The sequence below is a fragment of the Oryza sativa genome, chromosome 2 (assembly GCF_034140825.1).
Source record: "Oryza sativa Japonica Group chromosome 2, ASM3414082v1".
Taxonomy (NCBI): Eukaryota; Viridiplantae; Streptophyta; class Magnoliopsida; order Poales; family Poaceae; genus Oryza; species Oryza sativa.
Genome location: NC_089036.1, coordinates 22835608 through 22862590, shown reverse-complemented (window position 1 = coordinate 22862590; position 26983 = coordinate 22835608). Strand labels below are relative to the sequence as shown.

At 43.1% G+C, this 26983-nt stretch overlaps 3 protein-coding genes across 4 annotated transcripts; 2 read left to right on the top strand and 1 right to left on the bottom strand.

The window, feature by feature from the left end:
• Positions 1–6289: 6289 nt before the first annotated feature.
• On the top strand, positions 6290–11060 carry LOC4329781 (protein NRT1/ PTR FAMILY 6.4). Its single transcript, XM_015772009.3, has 5 exons — positions 6290–6727; positions 6968–7085; positions 7202–7419; positions 7510–8063; positions 9900–11060. Exons 1-5 carry the CDS (start codon positions 6305–6307, stop codon positions 10834–10836), a joined length of 2250 nt encoding a protein of 749 aa, XP_015627495.1. The 5' UTR covers positions 6290–6304; the 3' UTR covers positions 10837–11060.
• A 2617-nt stretch (positions 11061–13677) lies between these two features.
• Positions 13678–15709, top strand: LOC9268562 (uncharacterized). Its single transcript, XM_015771791.3, has 3 exons — positions 13678–13941; positions 14063–14129; positions 14530–15709. Exons 1-3 carry the CDS (start codon positions 13867–13869, stop codon positions 15444–15446), a joined length of 1059 nt encoding a protein of 352 aa, XP_015627277.1. The 5' UTR covers positions 13678–13866; the 3' UTR covers positions 15447–15709.
• A 3359-nt stretch (positions 15710–19068) lies between these two features.
• On the bottom strand, positions 19069–25865 carry LOC4329779 (uncharacterized). 2 transcript variants are annotated; one of them, XM_015767471.2, is made up of 6 exons: positions 25678–25865; positions 25351–25524; positions 22492–22560; positions 20020–21157; positions 19526–19920; positions 19069–19420 (listed from the first exon to the last, which is right to left on the bottom strand). In XM_015767471.2, the coding sequence occupies exons 1-6, from the start codon at positions 25690–25692 to the stop codon at positions 19394–19396; spliced, it is 1818 nt and encodes a 605-aa protein (XP_015622957.1). In that variant the 5' UTR covers positions 25693–25865; the 3' UTR covers positions 19069–19393. The 2 variants fall into 2 exon arrangements, with proteins under 2 accessions (XP_015622957.1, XP_015622958.1); XM_015767472.3 differs by lacking the exon at positions 22492–22560.
• Between the last annotated feature and the right edge of the window lie 1118 nt (positions 25866–26983).

Genomic DNA, 26983 nt, shown 5'->3' with positions numbered 1-26983 from the left:
TTTAGATCCAAAACTTCAGTCATTTTCCATCACATTAACCTGTCACACACATAATTTTTCAGTCATATCATTTCTAATTTCAACTAAAATCCAAACTTTACGCTGAACTAAACACAGCCTTAGTTTCTAGGTTAATTTAGAGCATGTCTCTTGTTCGATGTATTACTAATAACTTTTTAGTTACTCTTTCGTAAAAAAAAAAAATAGTTACACCATTCATTTCTTCGGAGCCCAAAGTACTATTAACAATTTTACATAGATATGTTTGCATGTATTTGGTTGAAGGGGTCGGGTTGGGTCAAACCTATATTTTTATAGATGTTTGGTTTTGGTTATGACTAGGTGGGATGGGTTGGCTCAAAAGGTAATATTCCACTGATATTCGGGTTCAGCTCACCCACAAAAATCTGGCGGGTCGATTTTATATGTCAATTAAGATCAACTTTAACAGCCATACCAATCGAACGGATAAGCCATTCGACTAGCCAAACTCTCTTATGCACTAGCCCCATGCTATTTTGGCTAACCATTTGTGGGTCCCACAACGGATTTCTCCCCGTCCCCCTCTCTCCTACATATCTCTTGCCATGGCCTTCCCATTCGCCGTCGTCGTTCATCATCGCCTTCCCTGTTGTCCTCCATGCCAATTTGGCATTCCCCGTCCTCCCCGCAAGCGACAACTGCAACCTGCCGACGATGAGGACAGTGGCAACTACCAGCACAACCGACGTGTGTAGTTGCCCTTATCTCTCTTTCGCCCTCTTGTCACTGTTGCCGCCACCGCCACCACTGGTAGACTTGGTACTTCCTACAAAGGAGCAACCCGACCTCTACTTGTTGACGCGAAAAACACACACTGGCCTGGGAGATCTGCTTAGCTCCAGTGCAGGACCAAAGGTTGATGAGATGCGGGCGTGCCAGCCAGTTTGACCCTGTAAATGACAAGATATAAATTGAAAATCAAATAGCCGATCGGCTAACAAGCCGATGGAGTAATTCCAGCTGATAGCCGATGCCAGCCGATAGCGATAGGGTTTTGAGAGATCGGCTATATGTCCAATGTAGATAATGATATAAAGGCAATCGGCTGATGATAATATAATCCAGTAGAAACCAATCAGCTAACAATATGATATAGTAGAATAAGCACTGATCCAAAGGTTAAAGCATACATCGGCTGGATGTCTGATGTCATAAAATCCACAAGATTAGATTAAACAGTAAAACCTTTGTTGCGATCGGCTAAATCCAACTTATATATACATGCAATCCTTACAAGCCGATGCAACGTCCAGATAACTTATCGGCTAGCACCCCGATAAAACATTAGCATGAACCTATCAGCTTAACAAGATTTATATTATCAACAACAATCTAGTAGGTCGAACCTAACCGATGCATCACGAGATTGTATATGATAATCTAATACTCGATGAGCCGATAGATCTGTCTAATGTGATGGATATAACAAATCTATTTACAACAGCATTGTGATTGTAGAGATATATCGGCTAAGACAGAAGATCAGACCTAACCAAGACAGTTCCAACTAAACCGATGCGTCTCTAAACACAATGCAATTAGAGATAGAATTGAGATATCAGGTAAGCAAATATATCAACCAAACCAGAGCGATCCAAGAGATCGAAGCGATGCAGCCTTGAACAACACTAATGTAGTCAATAGATTCACCAGGGCCGGCAGAACGTAGGACTTACCCCTTCGCCGGAGATCGCAAACCAATGCAGCCCCGCGTCAGGTGCCAAGTTCCGTCGGATGATAAGTAAAAACCTCGGTAAAGAAGGTGGCGATGCGCCGAGAGCAGTTGTATTGATGGAGAGATATATTACAATGACCCCGGGTGTACATATTTATACCCATGGGGAGATAATATTCCTTGTAGGACAAGAAATAAATTTTCCCAAAGATAAAAGGAAAACATAAAGTCCTTATCAGACACTAAACACACTTTCTTAAAGATAAAAGAAAACTAATAAACTATTCCTAATTAATAGATAACTTGCCATGCCGCATTATCCTTGAACTCGGACTCTTCTAGATAAGCTTCTTTTAATTGATCCGACTCCATCAAGAACACAACTACTGGTGACTTGACGACTTCCATCGGCTGATTCCTGTACTCTAAAGCTAATATTGACTCTAAGCTAATGATGATTTCGGGCTTATCAAATTTTGACATTAACACTACTGCGCTACATGATGTACCCGCACACAATACTAGCAAGGAGCATGATGTCATCACCACTACATTGTTGCTGACCAAGCTCCAAATCTAGTAGCTTTCACTGGCCTCTCCCTTCAATCACCTTCGACAACGCACCCGGGAGGAGGAGCCCACATTAGGTGATGTCCTCCTCGACGGCCTCCCTGCATAAGAGGAGAAAAGGCAGGAGGAAGTGGGGAAAGGCAGGAGGGAGTGGGAGAGGAAGAGGGAGCTAGGGAAAAAAGGATATATGAGCTATCGTTTGGATGGGATGTCGTGTTGTAATATTTATGAAAAGAAAAAAAAAAAGAACCCAGAGCTAAACTAATGATAGGTCATTAGGTGTGACATTTTGTGAAATCGTAGTCGTGGTTAAAAGAATCAAGGATTAGAGGTACTCTCTCCGTCCCAAAATATAACAACTTCTAACACTTAAAAATTATCCTAAAATATAATAACTTCTCTACCAATATTCTCTTCCCAACCAATCATAACCCTCCACTATTCACTTTTTTCATCTACATCCATTTCTCAACCATCACAACTTTTTTCATTTAACTCTACCTACTTTATTCGTGTCCAACTCTAAAATTTTTTATATTCTAGAACGGAGAAAGTAATAACTAATAAACATCCGGACGGTCAATCAGGTTGTGTGAGTCAAATAATCAAGTGGAATTTCTTTGCTATTTGTTCTGGGGTGAAGTTTTTTCATTTTTATCGTCCACTACTGTTCACCCCTGTGATAGGCTGGTTAATTGAAGCATCCATGCATATCATATTCCAAAATCAAAGCATATGCTTTAATCCATAGGCATGTGCCGACCTGATCATCTAGAATTCTAGATGGGGTAATGTGTCCATTTTGAGAATATTCAAGAACATATCATGATTAGGCCATATCTATATTTTCTTCTTTTAGGATGACCCAAAGGGGAAAGCATAAAACAAAGATATCGTGATAAAGATTGGGACAAGAGATGTTGGAAGGTATAAACGAGTGACCGTGCTGCAGTGCTAACGATCGATGATCGGTCGATCGGTTTGCTTACAAGTGTTCCACGAGCTATCGTTTCATCTCTTTGTGCGTTGTGCTGCTGTGCCGTCTCTTTGTAATAAAATGAAGATAAATGTTTTGGTGTGTGTTCTTATCTACTTATCGTGAATCGACCGGGCCTAATCATAAAGCTCGCATATGCTGCTTATGAGAACAAAAATATCAGCAAAAAAGGAGACAGAAAAAATCTGCCGTTGTGCCTTCCTCAGTTGCTCCTACTTCAATACGACAAATGGATCCTTTCAAAAATGGTCACGACTAGGCAGCATCAAGTGACACATGGCATAATCATGCCTAGTGGAGTTTTTTCTTCTATATTAAGTCATATTAAAGTAAACAAATTTAATACTGCCTCCATATTTTAATGTATGACGCCGTTGACTTTTTAACCAACGTTTGACCACTCGTCTTATTTAAAAATTTTATACAAATATAAAAATACTTATGTCATGTTTAAAGAACATTTGATGATAAATCAAGTCACAATAAAATAAATTATAATTACATAAATTTTTTAAATAAGACGAAATGTCAAACGTTTGTCAAAAAGTCAACGACGTTATACATTAAAATACGGAGGGAGTATAAGATATTAAGATTGGTATAGTATTACAGATGCTGAATTTATGGTATTAGAATGTATCATATTTTATATTAAATTTATTTATTTTGGAACAAATGAAGTTCTGTAGTTTGCATCATGCATTACCACGTAGGAGTAGTTACACACCAGTACACGGCGTGGAATTAGCCGGCGATCGTGCGGTTCAGAAGACGCGTTCTCGCCACGGAGACAGAGACGCGCGCCGATGCGTGCACGGCCACAAAAGGAGAAGAGACAAAAGAAGATGGCATACGCACGCACGTCGCAGCGGCGGAGCAGAGCCCCTGCCGGTTTTGAGCAAAAGATCATGTGGTGGCTCGTTTTCGAAAGAAATTAAAATACCATGTGGTTGTACGCTTATACGGCTCTGCCTCCACATGCCTGCGTGCCGGTGACTTTTCAACCCTACGCCGAAGAGGAAAAAAAACACACCACGCAGATGAGAAAAAAAAAAACATTTCAGCCATGCAACACGCGACAAAAAGAACGCTGCGCCTGCGTGCCATATGCAGGGGTGGGCATTCGGTCTAACTGAAAATTTCGGTCTCAGTCTTCGGTCTTTAAAAAGTGAAGACCGAATTTCAGCGCAAAAATGTCAGAACCGACAAATTCGGTCTCAGTCCTGACCGAAATTCAACAATATTTTCATATATGCAAAGAAATAATGGAAATTTTTAACATAAAAATCTTTAAAAAAATTCGTAAGCACTTATGAGTAAAGACTCCTATTAAGCTGCATGCCTAGAAGAAGTAGGGATGTGAAAATTAGAGTTTAATCCTATTAAACATAGTAGATTGTAGGTTGCATTTAGACTTTTTTTTATAATTTGGTCTTTTCGGTCTATTGGTTATCCGATGAGACTAACCGAATTGACCGAACAAAATTCGGTCTTTCACTACCTAGGACCGAATTTCTCGGTCTCGGTCTTTTCGGTTCAGTCTTTTGGTTCGATCTTTTTCTGCGCACCCTAGCCATATGCCACCCACCGCATGCAGTTTGGTTACTTGGTTGGGCTGTTTGGCTGCTCGCGTTCACCGGCGAGATTTTCAGCGTGCCACAGGCCACAGCCACATGGACCTGCCTGCGCGCGCGTACATACAGCAGACGGGCTGTCCATCTCCGCAGTCCTCGGCTCGGCTCCCTGCTTGACGGAGGACGGACCTGTCCACGTCGTCCGGCGCCTCTCTCGGCCAACCCGAGGCTGGCACGTGGGTGGTGAAGGCCGGGGTGCCGTACGCGGCTGGCGCACGTGTGGGCCGCTGGGCGGGGCGGCACCTGCCGCGCGCGCACACGTAGGACGGACGGCGACGACGGAGTCCCCGCGGTGGCTGTGCCGAGTTGCGACGCCGTCTCCTAATCTCGGTTTTTGTAAACAAGCCAGCTTAAGCAAAATAGATGCTGTTTCTGTGCATTAATTCACCTAGCTAAACAGTCCAACATCAGTAATTCATTAACAAGACTCGTCTGTCGATGTATACATCGCCTACCACTGAAAGTGCGATACCGTTAAATGCTCTTGTAACCACTAGGCTACATACCCTTTCATAAAATTTTATAAAAAAAATAGTATCATGGCCGTCACGTTTTCCATCCATCTTTTCTTTTTCTTTTCTGTTTTGTTCCTTCTTTCTCCCGTCCTTTTTCCTTGAGCAATGTTCTTGGCAGCAGGTGGTTGCTATAACAATAGCATTATCGTCTGCGGTGCTGCTATCGATCTCGAGGATGATGAAGCTGGTTGTGTCGGCTGCACTGGTGGAGTCGACGATGACGTCGATGAGTAGGGTGGTCGGCCGCCTCAGCTACAGCGGTGGGAGATGCACTAGTGTCGGAGTTGTGCCTGCAAAGAGCAGAGATTGACGCGGTGGTGCGGATGGAGAACGAGTGGATGCACGCCAGGCTGGAGAAGCTACGTCGGTGAGCCACTTGGTGGAGCGAATACAGAGGTCGACGTGGTGGTGTAGAGCAGGCCTGGAAGCAGTAGTGCCAGGCGTTGGTGCACGTGGCGTCAACAGCGCGACGGTTGTGGTGAGAAGGAAGTTGAGCTCAACACTGCCCACCGCCGTGCCCGACAATGCCCAGTCCTACTGTTTCGAGATGAAGGCGGACGCCGCTGCAGTACCCAATGACGACACCACCACCACGGCCTGGTGGTCATGCAAGTCGTGCGGCAAGGACAACACCACTGTGCTTCTTCTCCGTGTTGCCACCTCATCGCCATCGCTCAAGGGAAGAAGACAGAAGAAAACGGAAAAAAAAATAGATGGATGAAAAACGTGATGATAGTGACATGGCTACAAATAGATGAGTTATAAAGTATTCATCTAAATAAGTATATTTGCAATGACATGAATCCAATTTACTGTAGATAATAAAAGACACGGAAACCAAACACCTCCATTCAATTCACCGGGGCCGCACATGCAGAGGATCCCAGCCCTGCAATCCGTGGCCCAAAATCCCCCTCACCCAGAGATTTTGCCAGGCCACCCTCCACACGACACAACTCGCCAGCAGGTCATCACCTACTTGTCCTTTCCGCGCCAAAGGCGGGGGCAGGCAGCGTGCGTACGTACGTACGTACGTGCAGCAATCATCTCGTCCACCTCACCTTACCCGAAACCAACAAGCGGAAAAGGAAAAAAGTTGCGAGAGAAAATCTCGCGATCAAAACCTCTCCACCTCTGCACGCCTCCACTCTATAAATCCTCCGATCGATCAGGCCGGCCTCCTCATCCTCACTGCACAAACGTTTTCTCTCCTCACTATCCTGTGCCTGCTGCCTTCTCTTCTCATCTGCTTGCAGCAGCGGTAGACAGTGCATCTCAGCAGCAGAAGAAAATGGTAACATAAACAATGCTTGCTTGTGCTGTATCTGTGCATGCAGCAGGATGCATGTATTTTTTTTATACGAAGTTCTATTAGAGCAGGAAAAAAATAACAAGATTACAATCCTGTAAGCCTATAAAGCCGTAACTAGAAAAAAAATATATACCACCACGCACACACCGACAGTGCATGCATGTTTTCATTGGTGGTTTGGTTTGGTGATTGAGTTGTTAAGCTGGATGTATGTTTGTGCAGGTTGCTGCCGGAGGAGGTCATGGTGGTGGCGCCGACGACGGCATGGTTGTCGACTACCGGGGTAACCCGGTGGACAAGTCCAAGACCGGGGGATGGCTCGGCGCCGGGCTTATCCTAGGTACGCGTCGTCTTCACTGCTGGTCGCGACTCGCGAGTTCGATCGTGGGAAAAAGTTTGGTTGATTTGAGCTCGAGATGACATGCCATGGCGGCGGCGGTGGTTGTTAATTTGCAGGGACGGAGCTGGCGGAGCGGGTGTGCGTGATGGGCATCTCGATGAACCTGGTGACGTACCTCGTCGGCGACCTGCACCTCTCCAACGCCAAGTCCGCCAACATCGTCACCAACTTCATGGGCACCCTCAACCTCCTCGCCCTCGTCGGCGGCTTCCTCGCCGACGCCAAGCTCGGCCGCTACCTCACCATCGCCATCTCCGCCACCATCGCCGCCACCGTACGCTCTCGCTCTCGCACACACAGAACAACACATCTTCGATCATCCTCGCGCGGTGCAGGAATCTCACTACGATCTGCTGCCATGCAGGGGGTGAGCTTGCTGACGGTGGACACGATGGTGCCGGGGATGCGGCCGCCGCCGTGCGCGGACGCGCGCGGCGCCGGGGCGCACCTGCGGTGCGAGCCGGCGCGCGGGGGGCAGCTGGCGATGCTGTACGCGGCGCTGTACACGGTCGCGGCGGGCGCGGGGGGGCTCAAGGCGAACGTGTCCGGGTTCGGCTCCGACCAGTTCGACGGCGGCGACCCGCGGGAGGAGCGCGCCATGGTGTTCTTCTTCAACCGCTTCTACTTCTGCATCAGCCTCGGCTCCCTCTTCGCGGTCACCGTGCTGGTGTACGTCCAGGACAACGTCGGCCGGGGCTGGGGCTACGGCGTCTCCGCCGTCGCCATGGTCCTCGCCGTCGCCGTCCTCGTCGCCGGCACGCCCAAGTACCGGTACCGCCGCCCCGAGGGGAGCCCGCTCACCGTGATCGGGCGGGTGCTGGCAACGGCGTGGAGGAAGCGCCGCCTGCCGCTCCCCGCCGACGCCGGCGAGCTCCACGGCTACCACACATCCAAGGTTGCCTACACCGACCGCCTCAGGTAATCAACGCACAATCTTTCATGAGGGGAGATCCCGCTCTTTTCTCCCACAAGAGTTGAATGGAGATTAATATTTTCGTGACACGTTTTTCAAACTGCTAAATGGTGTGTTCTGTGTGAAAACTTTCTATATGAAAGTTGCTTTAAAATATCATATTAATTTATTTTTTAAATTTGAAATAATTAAAACTCAAAATCAATTATATGTTAATATCATCTCGTTTTACGTAAAAAAAACTTAATATTCATCTTCAGAAGAAAAGAATACCACCTCAGTCTCAAACCGTAGAATGTATAATCGCCACGTGGTTCTCTTTTCTCCTAATAATATACAAAGTTCAGTTAGATATATGATCTCCTCGACTATAGAAAATTAGCTTCAGATCATACACTCGTGGTTGTCATCAGGCATCATCCGTTAGTAGTTAACTCGTTGCTGTCCTAGCTTTGTTGATTGATTAATATATAGCTGGAAGAAACATGTTTTGGTTGGGATGCAAAATGCATTATATTGCTAAGTAGACATGGATGAATGTTATTTCTTCAGAGTTTACGTGACACGATGTGCTCTGCTGATAGTACAATACTGCTGCTGTCAACCGGTGCATATAGGAGATCAGGGTTCAGATTTCAGGATTGGATTCTTGTGGCTGCTGATTTTGCCAAAACATTTGCTTGCTATTTAAATTCTATCAATCGATCGTATCGTTTGAAAATACATGGCAGAACTGAGCTTTCAAAACACTCCGTTTTTTCAGCTCTAGCCACATAGCCTTTCCATGGTTAGTATCAACTGGTGCCAATAGGATGTGAACTGGTAGAGCTTGCTAGCTAGTAGTATGTACTTCTACCTAGGCATGAGGGTTAATCTAGCTATCGATCACAAGTCTATAATCTATTATTAGCACGGTACTTAATTGGCTTCACCGGTTAGGTCACTGTCAAGGCTGAGATGGACACGAGCTATAGAGAAGAAGCTGAGGACGACAACTCAGTTCGCCCTCTTGCTAACACAGCACGCAAGAGCAAATCATGCATGGTACTAGATGAAATGAATGAGTGGTCAAAGTGAGTGAGACATCGAATTGATTAGAACACCCAATTAGTATGTGAGACACCCAATTAATTAGAGATAACATTCACCAAATTGGGCGGCCGGCTGATGGACGAAGCAGATCACAAGTAGAGTGACGAGCCGTGAATTCAGTAGTCTAGAGGTGGATTTTTTGTCGTTTATTTCCGTCACCTAAAAGTAAAAATATATAAAAAAAATACAAGATGTATTAGTATGATATATTCACTTAATAAGCATGTAAACCAAATTTCATATATGCAAATAAAAAGAATAAATTTGACATTGTGCCCGCGAGCATATGTGGGGTGGTGACACAGGGATGTGTTGTGTACACAACACAAATTGCATTAACTGAGGCTCGAGATGCATATCTGAAACAGTCAGATTGGTGCACCGGCCGGCCTATACGTGCATTGCTAGAGAAGTTCAGATCCTTAAAGAATTCGCTTCATTTTGATCACAAAAGATGCCCAATCATTCACATCCATCTTTTTTTGTATAATGGATAAAATCCGGCCACCATCGAAGAAGAGAGAGACACTTATCAAAAGAACGATTCTATTGTTAAATCTCCATCTGAAAATCACTTATTCACATCCATCTGGCATCTGCGTTTTGCTAACACGAACACAACTGAAAATCATCTGATGATCTCTGTCGTATATATATGTACACACGTGTCAATTTTTTTTTACTTGCTACCTAGCTTGTTAGATACTTGGATCCGTACATACGTTGCTGACTGGGTTTTTGCCATGCAGGTGCCTGGACAGGGCGGCCATCATGGAGGCGGACCTGGCAGCGTCGCCGGCGAAGACGAACCAGACATCGGCGGCGCCGGCGGCGACGGTGACGGAGGTGGAGGAGGTGAAGATGGTGGTGAAGCTGCTGCCCATCTGGTCGACCTGCATCCTCTTCTGGACGGTGTACTCCCAGATGACCACCTTCTCCGTCGAGCAGGCCACCCGCATGGACCGCCACCTCCGCCCGGGCGCCGCCCCCGGCGGGTTCGCCATCCCGGCGGGCTCCCTCTCCGTCTTCCTCTTCCTCTCCATCCTCCTCTTCACCTCCCTCAACGAGCGCGTCCTCGTGCCGGCGGCCCGCCGCCTCACCCGCCGCCCCCAGGGCCTCACCTCGCTCCAGCGCGTCGGCGCGGGCCTCGTCCTCGCCACCGTCGCCATGGCCACCTCCGCGCTCGTCGAGAAGAAGCGGCGCGACGCCGCCAACGACGGCGGCGGCGGCGGCATGATCAGCGCGTTCTGGCTGGTGCCGCAGTTCTTCCTGGTGGGCGCCGGCGAGGCGTTCGCGTACGTCGGGCAGCTGGAGTTCTTCATCCGCGAGGCGCCGGAGCGGATGAAGTCGATGAGCACGGGGCTCTTCCTGGTGACGCTGTCCATGGGATTCTTCCTCAGCAGCTTCCTCGTCTTCGCCGTCGACGCCGCCACGCGGGGGGCGTGGATACGGAACGACCTCGACGCCGGCAGGCTGGACCTCTTCTACTGGATGCTGGCCGTGCTCGGGGTGGCCAACTTCGCCGTGTTCCTCGTGTTCGCGAGGCGCCACGAGTACAAGCAGCCCGCCGGCACGGCCGCCGTGGTGGTGGCGCCCGCCGCTGCCAAGGACGGCGGCGCCGGCGAGGAGAAGGAGATGGACGACTTCGTCGTGGTCAAGGAGGCCGTAGAAGGGATGGATGTGTAGACGTGTAGTGTGTACGAATGTTAGTGTGCAATCGTAGTATAGAGGTTTGGGTTTTTGAGGTAGTGTGCGTAGCAGTTTTCGTGCAGAGTGCAGTGTATGATATGATATGATGCTAGCTTCAATCTCCTGAAAAATGTTAATGGAGATAGATGAGCTGAGGTAATGTTTGCCAAGTGAAGATATTTTGAAAAAAAAAAGTGTTGTAAATTTCCCAGAGCTTTCAATTTTGCTTTCAGAACTACTTCTATGAAAACACATTGTCAATGTTAATAAAACTGATCGGTTTTCACTAAAACAGCTCGCTTTTTTTTAACTGTCGGAGATCGGTTTGTTAAATACGATCAGTTTTTATTAGTATTTTTGTTTGGCATAGCTTCAACTCCAGCTCCATCCTTTTTGGAGTTAGAGTCCAACTAAACAGTTTTAGCTCCACCTAAACGAGCGGAGCTAGGTGGAGCACTCTCACAAAATAAACTAGAGAGATGGAGTTAGATTTAGGCAGCTCCACAACTCCACTCCAGACGAGCTCTACCAAACATGCTCTAATTATGAAACAAACTAAATAGTACCTCGCACTTTGATGTAGAATATGTTGATAAATATTTGTTAAGTATTGTAAAAATAATGAATAGATATATTGAAATATTGTGAAAATGATATGAGGGGTGATGATTAGATATACATGTATGACCTGTAGAACTCAATAAATTGTCGATGATTTTACATGCTTGTGAGTTTGATATGCAATTATAGCTAGTGGATGATGACGTGACATGTTTGTACGTTGAGTTGTAGGTTTAGTTGGTTGTAAATTGTAGATTCAAAACTTTGTTTAGTACATTTATGACAAGGCATGTTTAAACTTTTAGGACATTTATCCTCGATAACTTCTTGATAATTAATTTAAAAATAAAAACAATATGTGCACAATTATTTTGAAAAGTACTATCATAATATCATAAATGTATTAGATTTATAACTTATTTAATATAAAATTAATGGTTAATTATAAAATCTTAGGTGAATTCTAAATGCACGCCAAATAGTTATGACGAGGAATATAGTATAATAAGTGTACATGGAAAATGTATGTATTTGATTGTGATAAAATTACACACACTCTCTCTCTCTCTCAAAGATCTATAGAAGAGTGTAGTTTTACTTAAGGGCTTGTTTGTAGAGTTTTATATTACGAGAAGCACCTCGTGAGAATCTAGATGGTGAAAAAAAAATTAAAACTTAAGCAACTAGCTTGTGACTTCTTGTTCATTTTCTTTGTACAACAAAGAAAAATGGATTTGTTTATGGAAGTTTGTAATTCTTAGAGAAGCTATAGGTATCAGAAACTCCCGTAAATAGACCATAAAACATTTGTTTATAAAAGAATGTAGTTTTAGAGTGATTCTTAGAGAAGCTATAGGTATCAGAATGTAGTTTATAAAAGAATGTAATAACACTATAATAACTACTTAAATTTCGTTTTCTTTTTGCTAGGATTGAAAATGCTTCTTTTATTTTTTTTAAGAATATACCACTATCGTTGTATAAGTCAGTGAGGATTGCATCTTCATTTATATCTACACAGTTACGCATGCACTACTAAATCATATCCGTCCGGCATATTTTAAGTTTTTTTTGGGTGAATAGCTAATTTAGTCCCTCAAGTTTCAGCGAAGGCTCAATTTGGTCCTTCACGTTTCATTTTGTCCACATAGATCCTTCAAATATTTGTTTTGGTTTGAAATCATCCTTGGGTCCACTTAATATGCCATATGGCTATTTCTAGTCAATATTTCTATTAGAAAATGTCATTTTTGCCCTTAATTTGTATACATCTATATACTAGAATAGAAAAGAGAAAGCCAACCTGAATAAACAATATTACAGATGTACTTCCCATTATTTCAACATATGCACATGAAACTTAAGCAATTGCTATTGTATACACTTGCTAGTACATAATTTTTTTCGTTTTACATAATATACTATGCATTATCTATAAAAAAATTCAAGCATGCAATTTCTCTCTTATACATGTGAATGATGAGGGGTATAAGTGTCATTTATGAAGAGAGTTGTTGGTTCAAGGATAAGTTTGAACTAAAGTGAAAACTTGAAGGACTAATATGGATATATTGAAACATCAAGGACTAAACTGAGTCTCAGATGAAACTTGGAGAACCACTTTGGCTATTCACCCTTTTTTTTATGTTAGGACATTGCATTGAATGGTTACTTAAATTTCGAGACGCATAAAACTCATTCGACGTACTACCAAATACTCTAATCATATCTCCTGTAGGTCAACCCTGCAACTCTTGAAAAGAAAAGTGTGATAGAAAATCCTACAGAATACGCAACCACTTCCAATCTTTTTCCTTCAACAAGGATTGTGTTGTTCACATCAAAATTAGAAGTTTAAAGAAATTAGAACGATGTGACAAAAAAGTTGAAAGTTTATGTATGTAGAAAATTTTGATGTGATGGAAAAGTTGAAAGTTTGAAAAAAAAAAGTTAGAATCTAAACGGGACAAAACAAAAACACTTCTATTTTCTCCCCAGCACATCCATCCTCCCTCTCACTTACTAATGCTGACGACGTGGCATGCTGCCCGGCCACACGTATTGGCACCGACCGTATCAATCCGACGGCCCAGATGCATCCCCACACCGCTTCGCGCTCCGCCGCGGCGGAGGAGGGCATTTCCGTCATTTCTCCCGTTGCCGCCGCCGTCGTCGTCGTCCAGCTCGTCGTGCGGAAGCAGAAAACGTTTTGTTTTAATTATTATTTATTATTATTATTATTTATTTTTGCGTCAGCTCATCGACTCGTTTTTCTCCACGCCGTATTATCCTCATCAGCTGCAGCTTCCGCTCCTCCTTCCTCCTCCGCCTCGTCTCGGCTCGCGCTAGGGTTTACTCCTCCTCTCCTTCCTCCTCTTCCTCCTCCTCCGGCTCCAGCGGCGGCGAGGTTGCGAGCGCGTGTGTGCTGCGGCAGTGTGTAAAGAAGGGAGAAGGGAAGGGGAGGGGATGGGATACGACGCCATGGCCCACGACGCGTCCTCACCGTCGACCGCGCGCGACGCGAAGAAGAAGCGGATAAGGGTGGGGGGTTCTCTCCGATTCGAGTTCGGATGTTTTCGATTGGATGAGATGGGGGTGCTGATCCGTGGGGATTTTTTTTTTTGGGTGGTGGTGGTGGTGGTGGGTGTTTCTGTTTTTGCAGGGGAATCGGTCGGCGAAGCTGAAGCAGAGCAAGCTCGACGTGCGGCGGGAGCAGTGGCTTTCGCAGGGTCTGATCTCTCGCGCTCCTTATCTGTTTTTTTTTTTTGTTTTCCCAATCATGTTTGATTTTGGATGTTGTTGGGTCGGCCCAGGTGATCTGGGTGGGGGGGGGGGGGGGGGGGAAATTGGGATGTTGGGTTTAAATTTGCCCTCAAATTCGGTTCATTGTATTGGTGGAGTCTGCCTAAAGAGAGCTATTCTTTTTTTGCTTTGATGGGTTTTTAGGCGATGCTTTTGATGAATTCTGCGCTGTCGGGTGAGAAAGTTGGAATCTTTGTTTCGGTCTTTTGGTCCCATTTTGATGTGTTTTGCTTGATTTGGGATCTGGGGTGAGAAAGCTTCAATCATTAGTTGATCATTTGGCCATTTGCTCAGAATCTGATCCATCTTCTGTTTGGATTGGTCTAGTGAAGGATGGGAAGGAGGTGAAGGCTGTGGTATCCCCTGGAGCAGCGGCAGGAGCCAACTCCGGGTCGCCGATCCTCGCATCCCCGCACCCTCCACTCCCTCGCCGGCGTGCAGAGATTCGGACGAGGGAAGGGGATCCAGAGGATTTCAAGGAGGATTCAGTTGGCGCTAGCCAGGATGTTGGTAGCAGTGATCATGAGTCTCCGTTGCACAGCCCTGTCTCCTACAACCCTCCTATTGGCTGCTTGCAGCAGAAGCACTGCTCGGGCAATGGTGGTGGCCGTAGCTTCAGCAGCGGCAGCAGTGCTTGGTCCAGCTCTCGGAGTGTGACTGATTCTGACGATGACACTGGTGGTAGCCCCGAGAATGATGATGATGGAGTTTTGGATGATTGGGAAGCTGTTGCCGATGCACTCTCAGTGGATGACAACCATAATCACCAGGATCCAGTGCCGGCAGATCCACCAGTTGTACCTGCATCTTGTCCAGTGCCCGCTAATGCAGCAACAAGGCAAGAACCAATCAAGAGTAGTACAAGAGCTTGGAGCCCAGATGATGCATTCCGTCCACAGAGTTTACCCAGCCTCTCCAAACAAGTCAGCTTTCCAGCTAGCATGGGTAACTGTTGGGTGGCAATGGGGATAGGATCTGCACAAAAGGGAGTCCCCTCAAAGCCGACATCCTGCCCTATATGCTACGAGGACCTTGATCCAACAGATTCAAGCTTCCTCCCTTGCCCCTGCGGTTTTCATCTGTGTCTGTTCTGCCACAAGAGAATTCTTGAGGCAGATGGGCGCTGTCCTGCCTGCAGGAAGCAGTACATCTCAGCTTCTTCAGGTGGAGAAACGGTTGGAAGTGAACGTGAGATGGGGAATTTACGTCTGTCCCGTTCTTGTAGTATGGGTCCAAGATACTAAGATGGCAGGGTTATGACCTAGTTAATCATCACAGTTCTTCTCTATGCATGGTACTGTTTGGTATGTTACCTACGTTTGCCTTTTCATATAAAGAAATGTGAATATCGGCATAGGCTGTTTAATCGTAATAGAAAGTTCCCCAGTAATTTGTTGACTTTTGATGAGTTTGCTTTGTGTATGGTGAATATGTTGCTGAGAGGACCCTTTGTTATTCATGGTGTGGGAGTCTATAAATAATAGCTATACAGGGTGTTTGTTGTCGACTTGTGAAATCTGCTATTTGTTCTCCACAATCCACATTATCTACTCAGTAACTATGTTGTATTAGCTTGTAAACCCTTTATGGTTCTTTCAATCTTCTGCACTTTCTAGTTACATTTTTCTGGTCTTTCTTAATAGGTAATCTTATCATTGACGAATTATGCATGCCTTTGTCTATGGGTGTACTTAAATTGGATTTATCTAGTACTACCTCCGTCCTAAATTAGTGGTCACTTTGTCTTTTTTCTTGTAACGTTTGACCATTCCTCTTATTTGAAAAATTAGTGCAAATATAAAAAAGGATAAGTGATACTTAAAGTACTTTTGATAATAAAGCAACAAGTATTTTGGGACGGAGCTAGTAGTATGTTATCTAGGGACAAATGCATCTCTTTCCAGGTCATTTTCTGTTCCAGCGTGCAACATTTACTTGTTTTGTTATTTGCTATTATTTTCTATTAGATATCGCTTGGCTCATGTTTCAGGCTGCTCATCAGTAATTCTTTCCCTCCATCTTTTCAAGATATCTACCCAAGGAATTAAATCTCAGTCATTCGAATTGAGTATGGTACCTTGCTCCTTCCCTCTTGGTATTTAGTTTTTACTTTCATAGAATGCACAAGCACCATCAGGTAGCAGTAAGCCACATGCAATCATGGTGATAAACCTTGAACTCCTAAATCAATCAAATAGGTTATATTGTAAGATCAACCTTTGTTGAAAATCCTAGTAAAGTGAATGGGTGAATGGGTTAACATGTAACCACGGTGATAAACCTTGAATTCCTAAATCGATCATATGGGTTATATTGTAAGATCAGCCTTTGTTGAAAGAAAAAAGTTCATTTCATTGAAAGAAAAAGGTCCATTTTAATGAGCTGAAAAATTGTTTAGGGGGCTAAGTGGTCAGGCGAAATAGTTCGGGGAAGTAAAATGGACTTTTTTTTCTTGGTAAAGATGTTTGTTTACTTCTCATATGGTGCATTCTTTTTCTTCGCTTTGGGTTTCATATTGTTCTGGATTATGAAGAAAATATGTTTGTTTACCACTTTGGACAGTGTATAAATGTATTGATAAAGGATTTGATATTGCTGTTTTTACAAGATATTTTCGTTTTTGTTTTAAAATTCTATTTCTCTCTAAAATACGGTTCATTATTTGTTGGGCTGGATTTGCTACTTAAATTATCTCCGTCATATGATGAAGTTGTTGTCTTTTCATTGTGAGTACTTAACTAATTAGGTGACCACATAGGAATGGTACTACATTCCTTTGCGTATCTCATGCACAATTGCTTCTGTTGAGCTAATTTACCCTCTTTTCTGAAATTTTGGGTAGCAAATGATCAACAGAATAACCTAGGTACTTCCATGTGCATAAATTGTGCTTTAAGATTTATGCTTTCCCTTTCCATATTGTAGGACAGTGAAATTATGCAAATCTATTTACAGTTAATATTTACAGATTGAAACCAAGGGTGCTCTAATGTGATATCGTGGTGCACACAATGTCAGAGTTTACTAGTTAAGGACCTCCCCTGCCCTTTTCAAGGCTACTTCATTTGTTGAATCAAATAGAAGGTGTGTTATGTATTTGGAAAAAAAAAGGCAATACAATATGTTTAGTGACACAAGTGATACCATTGGATTTATATTTATATAAATGCTTTCTTATCATGTTAATTTTGTACTATTGATGAAACATGGTGAAAGAAAATAACTGTCAAAGTTCAGTATTGAAGTCTATTTAAAACTGATAGACCTTGTATCAGGGTTTACCTTATCGTTTGGGCCGAGATAACCACCACCCTGCGGTAGCGCGATAAACACGATAATCGCGTGATAATCGTCTAAAATCACACAAAAATCACATCCAAAAATTCGAATTCAAAACTCGGTGGTTTCGCGGTTTCACCACGATAATCGCATGGTTTACCGCGATAACCACGGTATTCGCACGATTATCGCGGGCTGTGTAGCTGAAATTATGTAAATACAAAATAAATAGGGGAAAAAAATAAAAAATACGGTTGAATATGTGTAGAAAACTAGAAATTAAGAATAATTGGAAGAATATGTAGGATACTTAAGGCCCAATATTATCTTCCCTTTTCTAATTTGTAAACTATTCTCGGTTTTGCCCTCAAATTTGAATATAGCTTACTCTATTTCAAAAAAATTCTTCACCATTGACAATTACAAATCAAGAACCATATCCATGATTTTTTTTCAATTTTTTTTTATTTTTTCCGGAATTTTGAATTTGGTCAAAATTCATCCAAACCATATCGTCGATTTCTCCTACCGTACCCCCGCGATAATCGTGTGATTATCATGCGATAAGTGAAACCCTGCCTTGTATCTTTCAACGGAGTGAGTATTGTAGAAGTGTACTTGACTGCAGATCTTGAATCAAAGTACGACCCGGAGGTATATCTCATGTTTAGGTTGAAGTAAATCGAGTAGGCTAGAGCATGGTGATGTGTCTGACTCTGATGTTATGCATGATATGGTGAATGTTTTCAGTTCAGGCTGCTTTTCAGCTAGCGGCACAGAAAGATATGTACTTGAGCACACCCTCCATCCTTAAAAAAAATTAAATCAATTCCTGACTATAAATTTGAATATAGAGGGTGTATAGATTCAAAGTTAGAAATTGTTTTTTTTTTTCACCATGGATGGAGTTGTTCATTAGTGCAATCAATCAGTCGCACTCGCTACAACGCGATCGATTGACAAACGCATCAACGATCTAAGCATATATATATATATATCGTCTCAAGTCGACCTACGAGTCGGCTATTTCAGCTTTACCCTCTGCGATCGCTATAAAGAGGAATTATGGCAACTACAGTGAAACGGACGAAATACCATTTATCATTTGGGTTCAGGTTATAATGCCATAGCTGTATCTAGATACTTCAACTATTTTAGTTGTATTAAGATGTCCAACTGTACTGTTTCCGATCTGTATGGGCTGATAAAGCATACTGGCCTACACTGAAGAAATTTCGAGGAATAACATACCTTTCAAAAGTATTAATACGGTCATAGACTGTAAATGCATAAATGTGATGGACTAAAAAAACTACGGTTACTGCTACTAACTCGTCACCTCCCCATGTTACATAGGCGCGGAAGATCGATTGTAATTGTATGGCCATAAAGTAGCAGAGTACTTCTGATGGAATGCACGCGCGTTGGTGATTGAACCCCCGCATCTTGTACTGTTCCAACGTAGCACACATACTGTGCAACGATCTGCGCGAATATTCCCATCAAATGACCAAAATTTTCCCCAAAACTAGAGAAAAGTAAGTTGCTTTACATGAGCAGATGTTTCACCTCTGAATTTGAACCGACTTAATAACTGAGTACCACTTCAAAATTTATAACCTTCTTAAACCAATAGTTCAAAATTTATCATCTACAAAATAAATAGTAACTCCTGCCTAATTTATACACTACTATAATAACACCTCTTAGGTAGAGGTATAACTACACTATGAAGCTAGCTTTCTTGATTTCTCTGCCGCTACCACCACAAGTCTCTCCCCCTCCGTTGAAGAACTCAACTGCATTTAGCATATTATCAAACGATCCATGATCCACTTATTGGAGCCGTCCCTTAAGCATTATTCTTTCGAACCAATCCCTCTTTCCGCTTTGATGTATCACAAAATTTTCATCATTTTTGCGCTGACAGCAATATGAGCTGAAAAACAATACGGTTTTGGACGGTGAGAATATTTTTCAGAAGCGAGTGCAGAGATGTTGAACAAGTTCACACATGGTGCCAAATGTAAAGAGGAGCACATACCTGCTGGGCAACATGGATTAGTTGATTGTCACCTGGAGGTGACTCTATGACGAGATCTTGCGTCTCAGGCTTTGCATGAGGCTCATGATTCTCAGATGGGCAAACCACACTACTGCTTTTCTCAGGGACAGCCCCTTGAGGAGTGCTGTCTAAAGGCGCGGCCTTGCGTTTCCTGCGATTGAATGTGTATTTGATATATCTGGCACCTTCAGCTTGCACGGCAACTCCAGAAGTTGCTTCTTTTGCATTTTCTTCTTTGTCCAGGGAGCTGACTATCGAAGAATCAGCTCCATCTGAAGCTAAAATAATGCAGCTTTTATCCACATTCACTTCTTCCAAGACTATTGCATTATTATCTGGTGTTCTACACTCTTTGTGATCCACTCGCGAGTTACCTGCATCATATTAACCATGCTCAGGGCTCAATACATATTCAGAAAGTAATAACAGAGGCATATGTTGTAAATTAAAAAAACAAAGTTTCTAAATGGTACCTTCATCTCCAATTTCACTCTCTGTTGACTGAGGGACTAGCGGGGAGCTGTTCTCAGACTTTAATTGATCAGCATTTGCAGCATCAGTCACGTGCATCAAGTTTTCAGCAGTACATTGCAAAACAGGACCATTGTTTCCAGCAGGTGGATCAGAGCTCTGTTCACTATTTAGCATGCTATTATTATTACTTGATTTTGGCAGGGTGTTCCCAAATTCAGGGGCAGCTTTTGCCTCAAAATCAGATTCAAAGACTCTCATAGTCTTAGACCTTTTCCTCCTTTTCATCTGCATGTTGTTTACTGAAAGTACATCATTTGGTCCAGGGGAAGCAGGGTGAAGATTCAAGTCAGCATCCTTTTCATCCTTGAGCAATTCATCCTTCTGGTCAGCTAATCCCTCACCAACACTTCCAGAAGACGCCTTTAGAGGTGAAAGATCTTGTTCAAGAGCCTGAAGTAGCAGCAAACACCCATTTCCATCAGATGTATCAGACGACTTGTACTCTGTTTGCCCATGCTCACCAGAATTATCATGCATGTAACTTGGCCTGCTTCGCCTACCTCTCTTTCTCTTGCAGTTGGCCAGAAATTTTGTTTGAAGTATCTGTTCCATGATGGACCTTGTGCTCTGTGGGTTTCTGTTGGTATCAGTTTTTCCAGTCTTAGAACGGCTATTCAGTGCACTAGTTTGCTTGCTGTTTTCTACCAGGGATGTATCCGAATTTGGACTTCGCTGCTTGATTGCACGGATACGTTGTGTACACCCATTGCGATACAGCTCAGGATTCTTAGTTCTAGCCATGAATGAACCCAGATCAGAATCACAACGGTACAGTGTCTCCAAGTTTTCAACAGCTCCACTTTCCTTTGCCGTATTTTTACTCTTTGAGGATACTCTGCCTTGTAGATGCTTTCTAGAAGAAGAGCTGCTATTTTTATTAGAATTGATCTTATTGCAGGAGCGAAGGTTATTTCTTCTTTCCTCAGCCAAAGTGCTCCTTGCTTGCTCCAGTTCAGTATTTGATCTCTGCAGTTCAATTTGAAGGGAGGCCACTGTATCTTGAGCACCATGTAATTGCTCTTGTAGTTCCTTAATCTTATTAATGTTTGCCAAAGATTGTGACTCTGCTTCTTTTATCTGCACATGTACAAACAAGTTTTGACACGCATCAGTTCCACATGAGAGAAAGGACACATCTATTTAAAGTTGTAAACATTTGGAACAAATGATTGCAAAGCAAGTTCAAAAGAGAAATAACTAAGCTGCTTTATGTACAAAAAAGTAACTTTTTTTAAATCAAATTGGCATGAGCTGTTGCCAGCATGTGAATCCTGCTGACCAACGCATTTTACCCTAGCCCCTTCTCAGTGTCTTTAATTTTTTGGGTATAAAATAAAGAGCATGCACGGAACCCTTGTAACTAGCACGCCCAGCCCTTGGCACGGTAGCGAGTCCACCTGGCTAGGGCCCAGCAAACTGACCCAATCCATCACGCTCTTTTGACATAGATTGCTGGAAAATATATAAGATCTAGAGAGTTTCAAATGGAAGGCGGTCTTTTCCATCTCTCCCTGATTACTTACACATTAAACAACGAAAGAATGATTAGCGATATGTTATAAATGGCAGATAACTGCAAGGGAACTCAACTTGATTTTTTTGGCAGGATATGATGCAGGACAAAAGAGGATCAAAATCACCAGATTTTTACCAAATGATTTTTGTAAGTACTTATATGCCATTGAATAAACTACAAGGATTTCTACCATATGTAATCAGCATTGACCTTTTCAAATGATACCATGTGTATTCAATTCTTTTTAGGTTAACTATTTAAATTTCTTCAATGTTCTAAGACAGTGAGCTGTGCAGTGTGGTCACCCCACCTTGTAGATCTTATGCGGAAAGTGGCCGTGTAAGAGATTTTAAATTTCTTTAGTCTAACATGCGAGGCACATCTTTCTTTATGAACAATAAACATAGGTTTAAAGAATAAAAGTCATACAGAAGTACATGGGCCTTTTAATAAATGAAAGTCATACATGGGCCTATTAATCAGCCTTGTATGTGGGGTAACCGGGTAAGTGGGCCGCTTATCCGCATATGCTCATGCTTAACCATGTAAATCAACTGCTTACAATTCTTGACAAGGTTTGGCAACCTTGTACGCTTAACCGGTGGCTGTGATGTTGCTTTACTGCGTTTCTCATTTTATTTGTGAATCCATAGTCTATCCCTCTTAAATATTATGATTCGTTTGTATGCCTTTAAAATGGTGAGATAAGAAAATTTCAGGCGACAATCCAGGCAATCACAGACTTAGACCGGCCAATCAAATTTGAGTATACATGCATTTATATTTAATAACACTGGGCCACAATAACCAGGCAAAAGGCTGTTTTATGACTTAGGGCCTGTTTGGTTGATGCCCACACCTACATGCCTGAAAAATTTGGGTGCCTGAGAGCTACCTGATAGGATGATAAATTTTGCCTGCTCAGGCAGCCTGAACACTTGTCTGTTTGGTTGTTCTTCCGCGCCTGTGAAAACTAAACGTGATTAAGCTTTTAATTATTACGGTTGTTATAAAGTGTTAGAAAAAAAATAAAATATTTGGATGGGCTGTATCCCTCCTTGAAAGCACAAATAAAATATATTTGTATGGTCGGCTGCTTCTACAATCTACAGTACCTATACTACATTATTATAAGCGGTAATTAGGATTAATGAGCGTAGCTGCGCCGCCCTGGAGCTCAGGCGACCGAAAACGGTCGCCTGACTCAGGCTAATGAGGCTCCAAAAGAGCTCAGGCCAGGGAAGGAGAAACTAAGGTCAGGGCACCAACCAAACAAGGTCCCGGCTGGTCTCAGGCTTACGTCTGGTCAGGCAAATATCCTTCAGGGCACCAACCAAACAGGCCCTTAATGCTTAGTTAATGGGAAACAAATCAAGTTTATTTAGACATGCTACGTTTGCTGGTAAAAGAAGGGGCCTACAGAAACAGAGAGTGATGATTGTCCTCTAATCTTTAACACGTACATGCCCATATGCATATGTTTATACGCAGTGACTGGGCCTACCACCAGTACTAGAATAGATTACAGGAATCGGCAATCATCCAGGTTATAGGCCTAGAATCCATAATGAATTTTACAACCATGATTTGCATTTCCCAAATAATATGGATAGCCCTAATACATAGTCAATGGTTCTACCTACCAAAAAAAGATTTAAAAACTATAATTTAATTGAAAAAGGTTGTTCCGAACAAATGGAACAAAGGTCACAGGCCATGGTAAAATATATCACAAAATACAAGCGCCACCACATGTATAACATTTCACCATTCAAACAGATCAAGTACATTAACGGATAAGCATTCTTTTCATCTATTGTCTTCAACACAATGTTGAACACAGCACGAGGCAGACAGAAAACAGTTTAGAAAGACTGAAAATGATACAAATTAGTATAGTACGGATGAGCAAGGACCAACTCACGATTACTTCTTGACCCACTCTAGTTCAACTAAGTGAACTACATTTAATTTTTGAAAACTTCATGAATGGAATCTAGTTCATTTAGTCTAGAGTGGCCAAAGAGTACCTATGGGGCAGCTGCACTCACCCTAAGTAAGTACTCCAATATAGGTAGAAGAACCACTACTTCAGAACATGGAGTTATTGTAATTAATATACATATCACAAATGTGTTGTCTTAACAAATAGCTAGCCAATATGAGGCACAATAGTGGTGTTACAAATATCCAAATTTGCCTCAAATCACAAGATTTAAAATAACTTTGAAGCATTCCTCTTAGAACCATCATAACAAATAAAGGTCTCAACAGGGCAGTTAGCTTATCACAGTTAACTAACTTTTGTAAAGATGGCAGACTTTCTGCCATTGCTATCCAACAAAAACCCTGGGCTTTACACAAACTGAAAGAAACTCTACAGTTATTATTTGTTAGCAGAACTGCACCAATAGACTGAAGGTACTAAAAAGCAGCAGGAGACCATGTCTGGTACAGACTTGGCCAATAACACTATCAATTTGATGCCTTGTACGCAAAGTAAACACGGACTACATTTTAAAATACAATAAAGTATCAAGGTCACAATGACTGGTTGGAACAATTATGGAACAATCATAAACCTTGACCATATACACATATATGACCTAAACATGGACTGGATAATGAAAAATTGACTTAAAAAGTAAAAAGTTCAGGCAAGACGCTACAACATATGATTTCCCAATAAGAAATTGTGCACTGCAGAAATCAACCGAGAACAAAATATGGTAATGTAATTTACAAATGAGGGTTTACTAAAGTTGAGAGAATTGCTCAATTAAATTTCAATCAGCTATCGGAATTATATTATTATGTACTAAGAGATTACCCCATAAATTGGCATAATTGCATAAACAACATGGTAGCCTATATTGCACTAGTGTTCTTTTTGTATTATAACACTCTTTGCAGGAGCATGGTTTATCAGCAGGTTATAAACAAAAATGTAAAATATATAGTATCCTATTGTTGCTCTCAGGACTCAAAAATTTGGCCACACACAAAAATACCAGTGCCATCTAGATAGTTCACTACACTTCAATGTATAACAGCAAATAGAAATAGCATGCATCACCCTACCACAGGGGAAAAAAGCACAAATAAGTAGAGAGAAGTGAAATGTGATTCATCACTACATTAAAATGGGAACGTTATGTACCTATTATCAGTTATCACCAAAGCTAGTGTCTCAAAACTCATTGTAACAATCTTACTATTTGCATGCTTTGGGGAACTGAGGAACCCAAAATCTACCAATTTGAGTTAGAGCACAAACACAAACTTGTGCTTCCATTCCCCCCTCTACCACCCACTCAAAGGAGCCTAGCCTAGTTGCCCTCGAGGCTGCCGAAATAGATACCGAAAAGGGAAAATTTCTACTTTGAAGGCTGTGCAAAATCAACACCACTGCATAAACCAAAATGCAGAAGCATGAAAAAGCACTAGCACCAGCTTTCCCAACCAACATTTGGGCAGAGTACGGAACCGCGAAACCCCCTCTAATTCGAACTCCAAATCCCCGCATTCAAACGCAAAATCTGCATCCACCAGAATTCCGAGAAATACCACCACCCAAAAACCTCCCTAAATCGCGGAAACTCGCAATCCCCGAAAGGGGGCCGAAATCGCAACCACACCTACGAACAACCAAACCCGAAGGAAACACCCAACCAACCAACCAACTAACCAACGAAAGGAGCAAGCGAAAAAAAAACCTAAGGAGCGGAAGGGGAGGAGGAGGGGCGTGGCGTACCCTGGCCTCCATGATGGCCTTGAGCCTGACGAGCGCGGCGACGCCGTCCTCCCTCGCCGCCGCCAAACCCCCCGCGAGCGCCGCCGCCCGCCGCTCCGCCGCCAGCACCCGCGCCGCCGACTCCTGCGCCATGTTCAGCATGATCTCCGCGTACGCCTTCCTCATCCCCTCCACCTGCAAACAAACACCCACCCACCCACCCAAAAACCCCCCACACAACCACAATCAATCAATCAATCAGCGCGCCCAAAACCAGATTACACCACCACCCGCGGCGGCGGCGGAGTAGAACGGAAGAGGGAGGCCTGGGAATTCCACCCCACTCACCTGCGACTCCGCCATTCTCGAGGAGAGGTGGGGGATTTGGGGGGGAGAGTGGCGGTTGGGGAGGGAAGAAGAGAAGGGAAGGGGGGGAATCGAATGGGGGTGGAGGCGGAGGGAGGGAGGGAGGGTGGGCGCGGCCGCGCTCCCGCTCTCGCCTTTTTCACTACTCGCGTCCGTTGGGGACTTGGGGTGGGGTGAAGGGGGGCTCGTTTCCGTTTTTTCCTCCTCCTCCGCTGCTGCTGCTGCGGCTTCGAGTCTCGGGAGGGCGGAAGTGGAAAGCGGAAGCCCAACTTCCCTAATGTTTCTCCGCGTCGCGGAGAGGACCCTGTGGTTTGGAGATATTGCGTGCAGCGTGCAGCGTGCATATATCGACAGATGTTTAGCAGGTCGGGCGACCAGTCGGGTTCCATCGCTAGCATCTTCACTACAGATTATCGTCGGTGTATAAACAAATTGGTAGGTCATATAAAAACATCATTAATCACCCAGGTTCAGATATTGTGTGTGTATCAATGGAAGTTGGTTGGGTGATATGTAGTGGCGGAGACAGCTCTCAGGTAGGTCGGGAGATCGTCTGGCTCCATCGTCGCCACCTTCACTACATATTGTCTTTGGCGTATAAAGAAGTGGTAGGTCATGAAGAAACACTATTAGTCGCTTATGCTCGATAATGTCGCTAGCTCTGTGAACGTTATGAGTTGTAGTGCTTGAGATTTCGGTATAACGTAGATTTAAAATCCTGTAATTGAAAGTGTTGGTTTAAATGCAATGATAACTTTAGATTTAGATAAGATGTAGCATTTTTTTTATGAACCAAGAGAAATATGCCGTACCACCATCTACAAGTAAACGATTCATGAAGAGAAGTGTAGTTGAATGACTGTGTTTTAATGTGTCATCGTACTCATAACATTTCTATCATTCATGACAGACGGATGAATTGATAGGCACATATGTGGTGACACTGCTATATGTGAATCTTAAAAAGCTAACATTGTTATCAACGTTGCTAACTTGCTACTATTTCATTGCTCTCCAATGAACAAGCGTTGTTGTGCGGGTGTATCTATTACCTATACTATATACACGTTAGGTGGTAGAGAGCCTATATAAGATTTTATATATACCTGAGGAGTTTTTTACAAAGTAGTCTAACACGCGCCAATTTCTAGAAGGATCCAAACAATTAAAAAAACCGAAAAGAGACCGATACGAGAAGGATGTTATTAGCTTTAGATTAATAGTTTTTTGTGTGTTGCATTTTATTACAAACAATACTTAAGAATCTACATACAGGTGTTACGTGGAA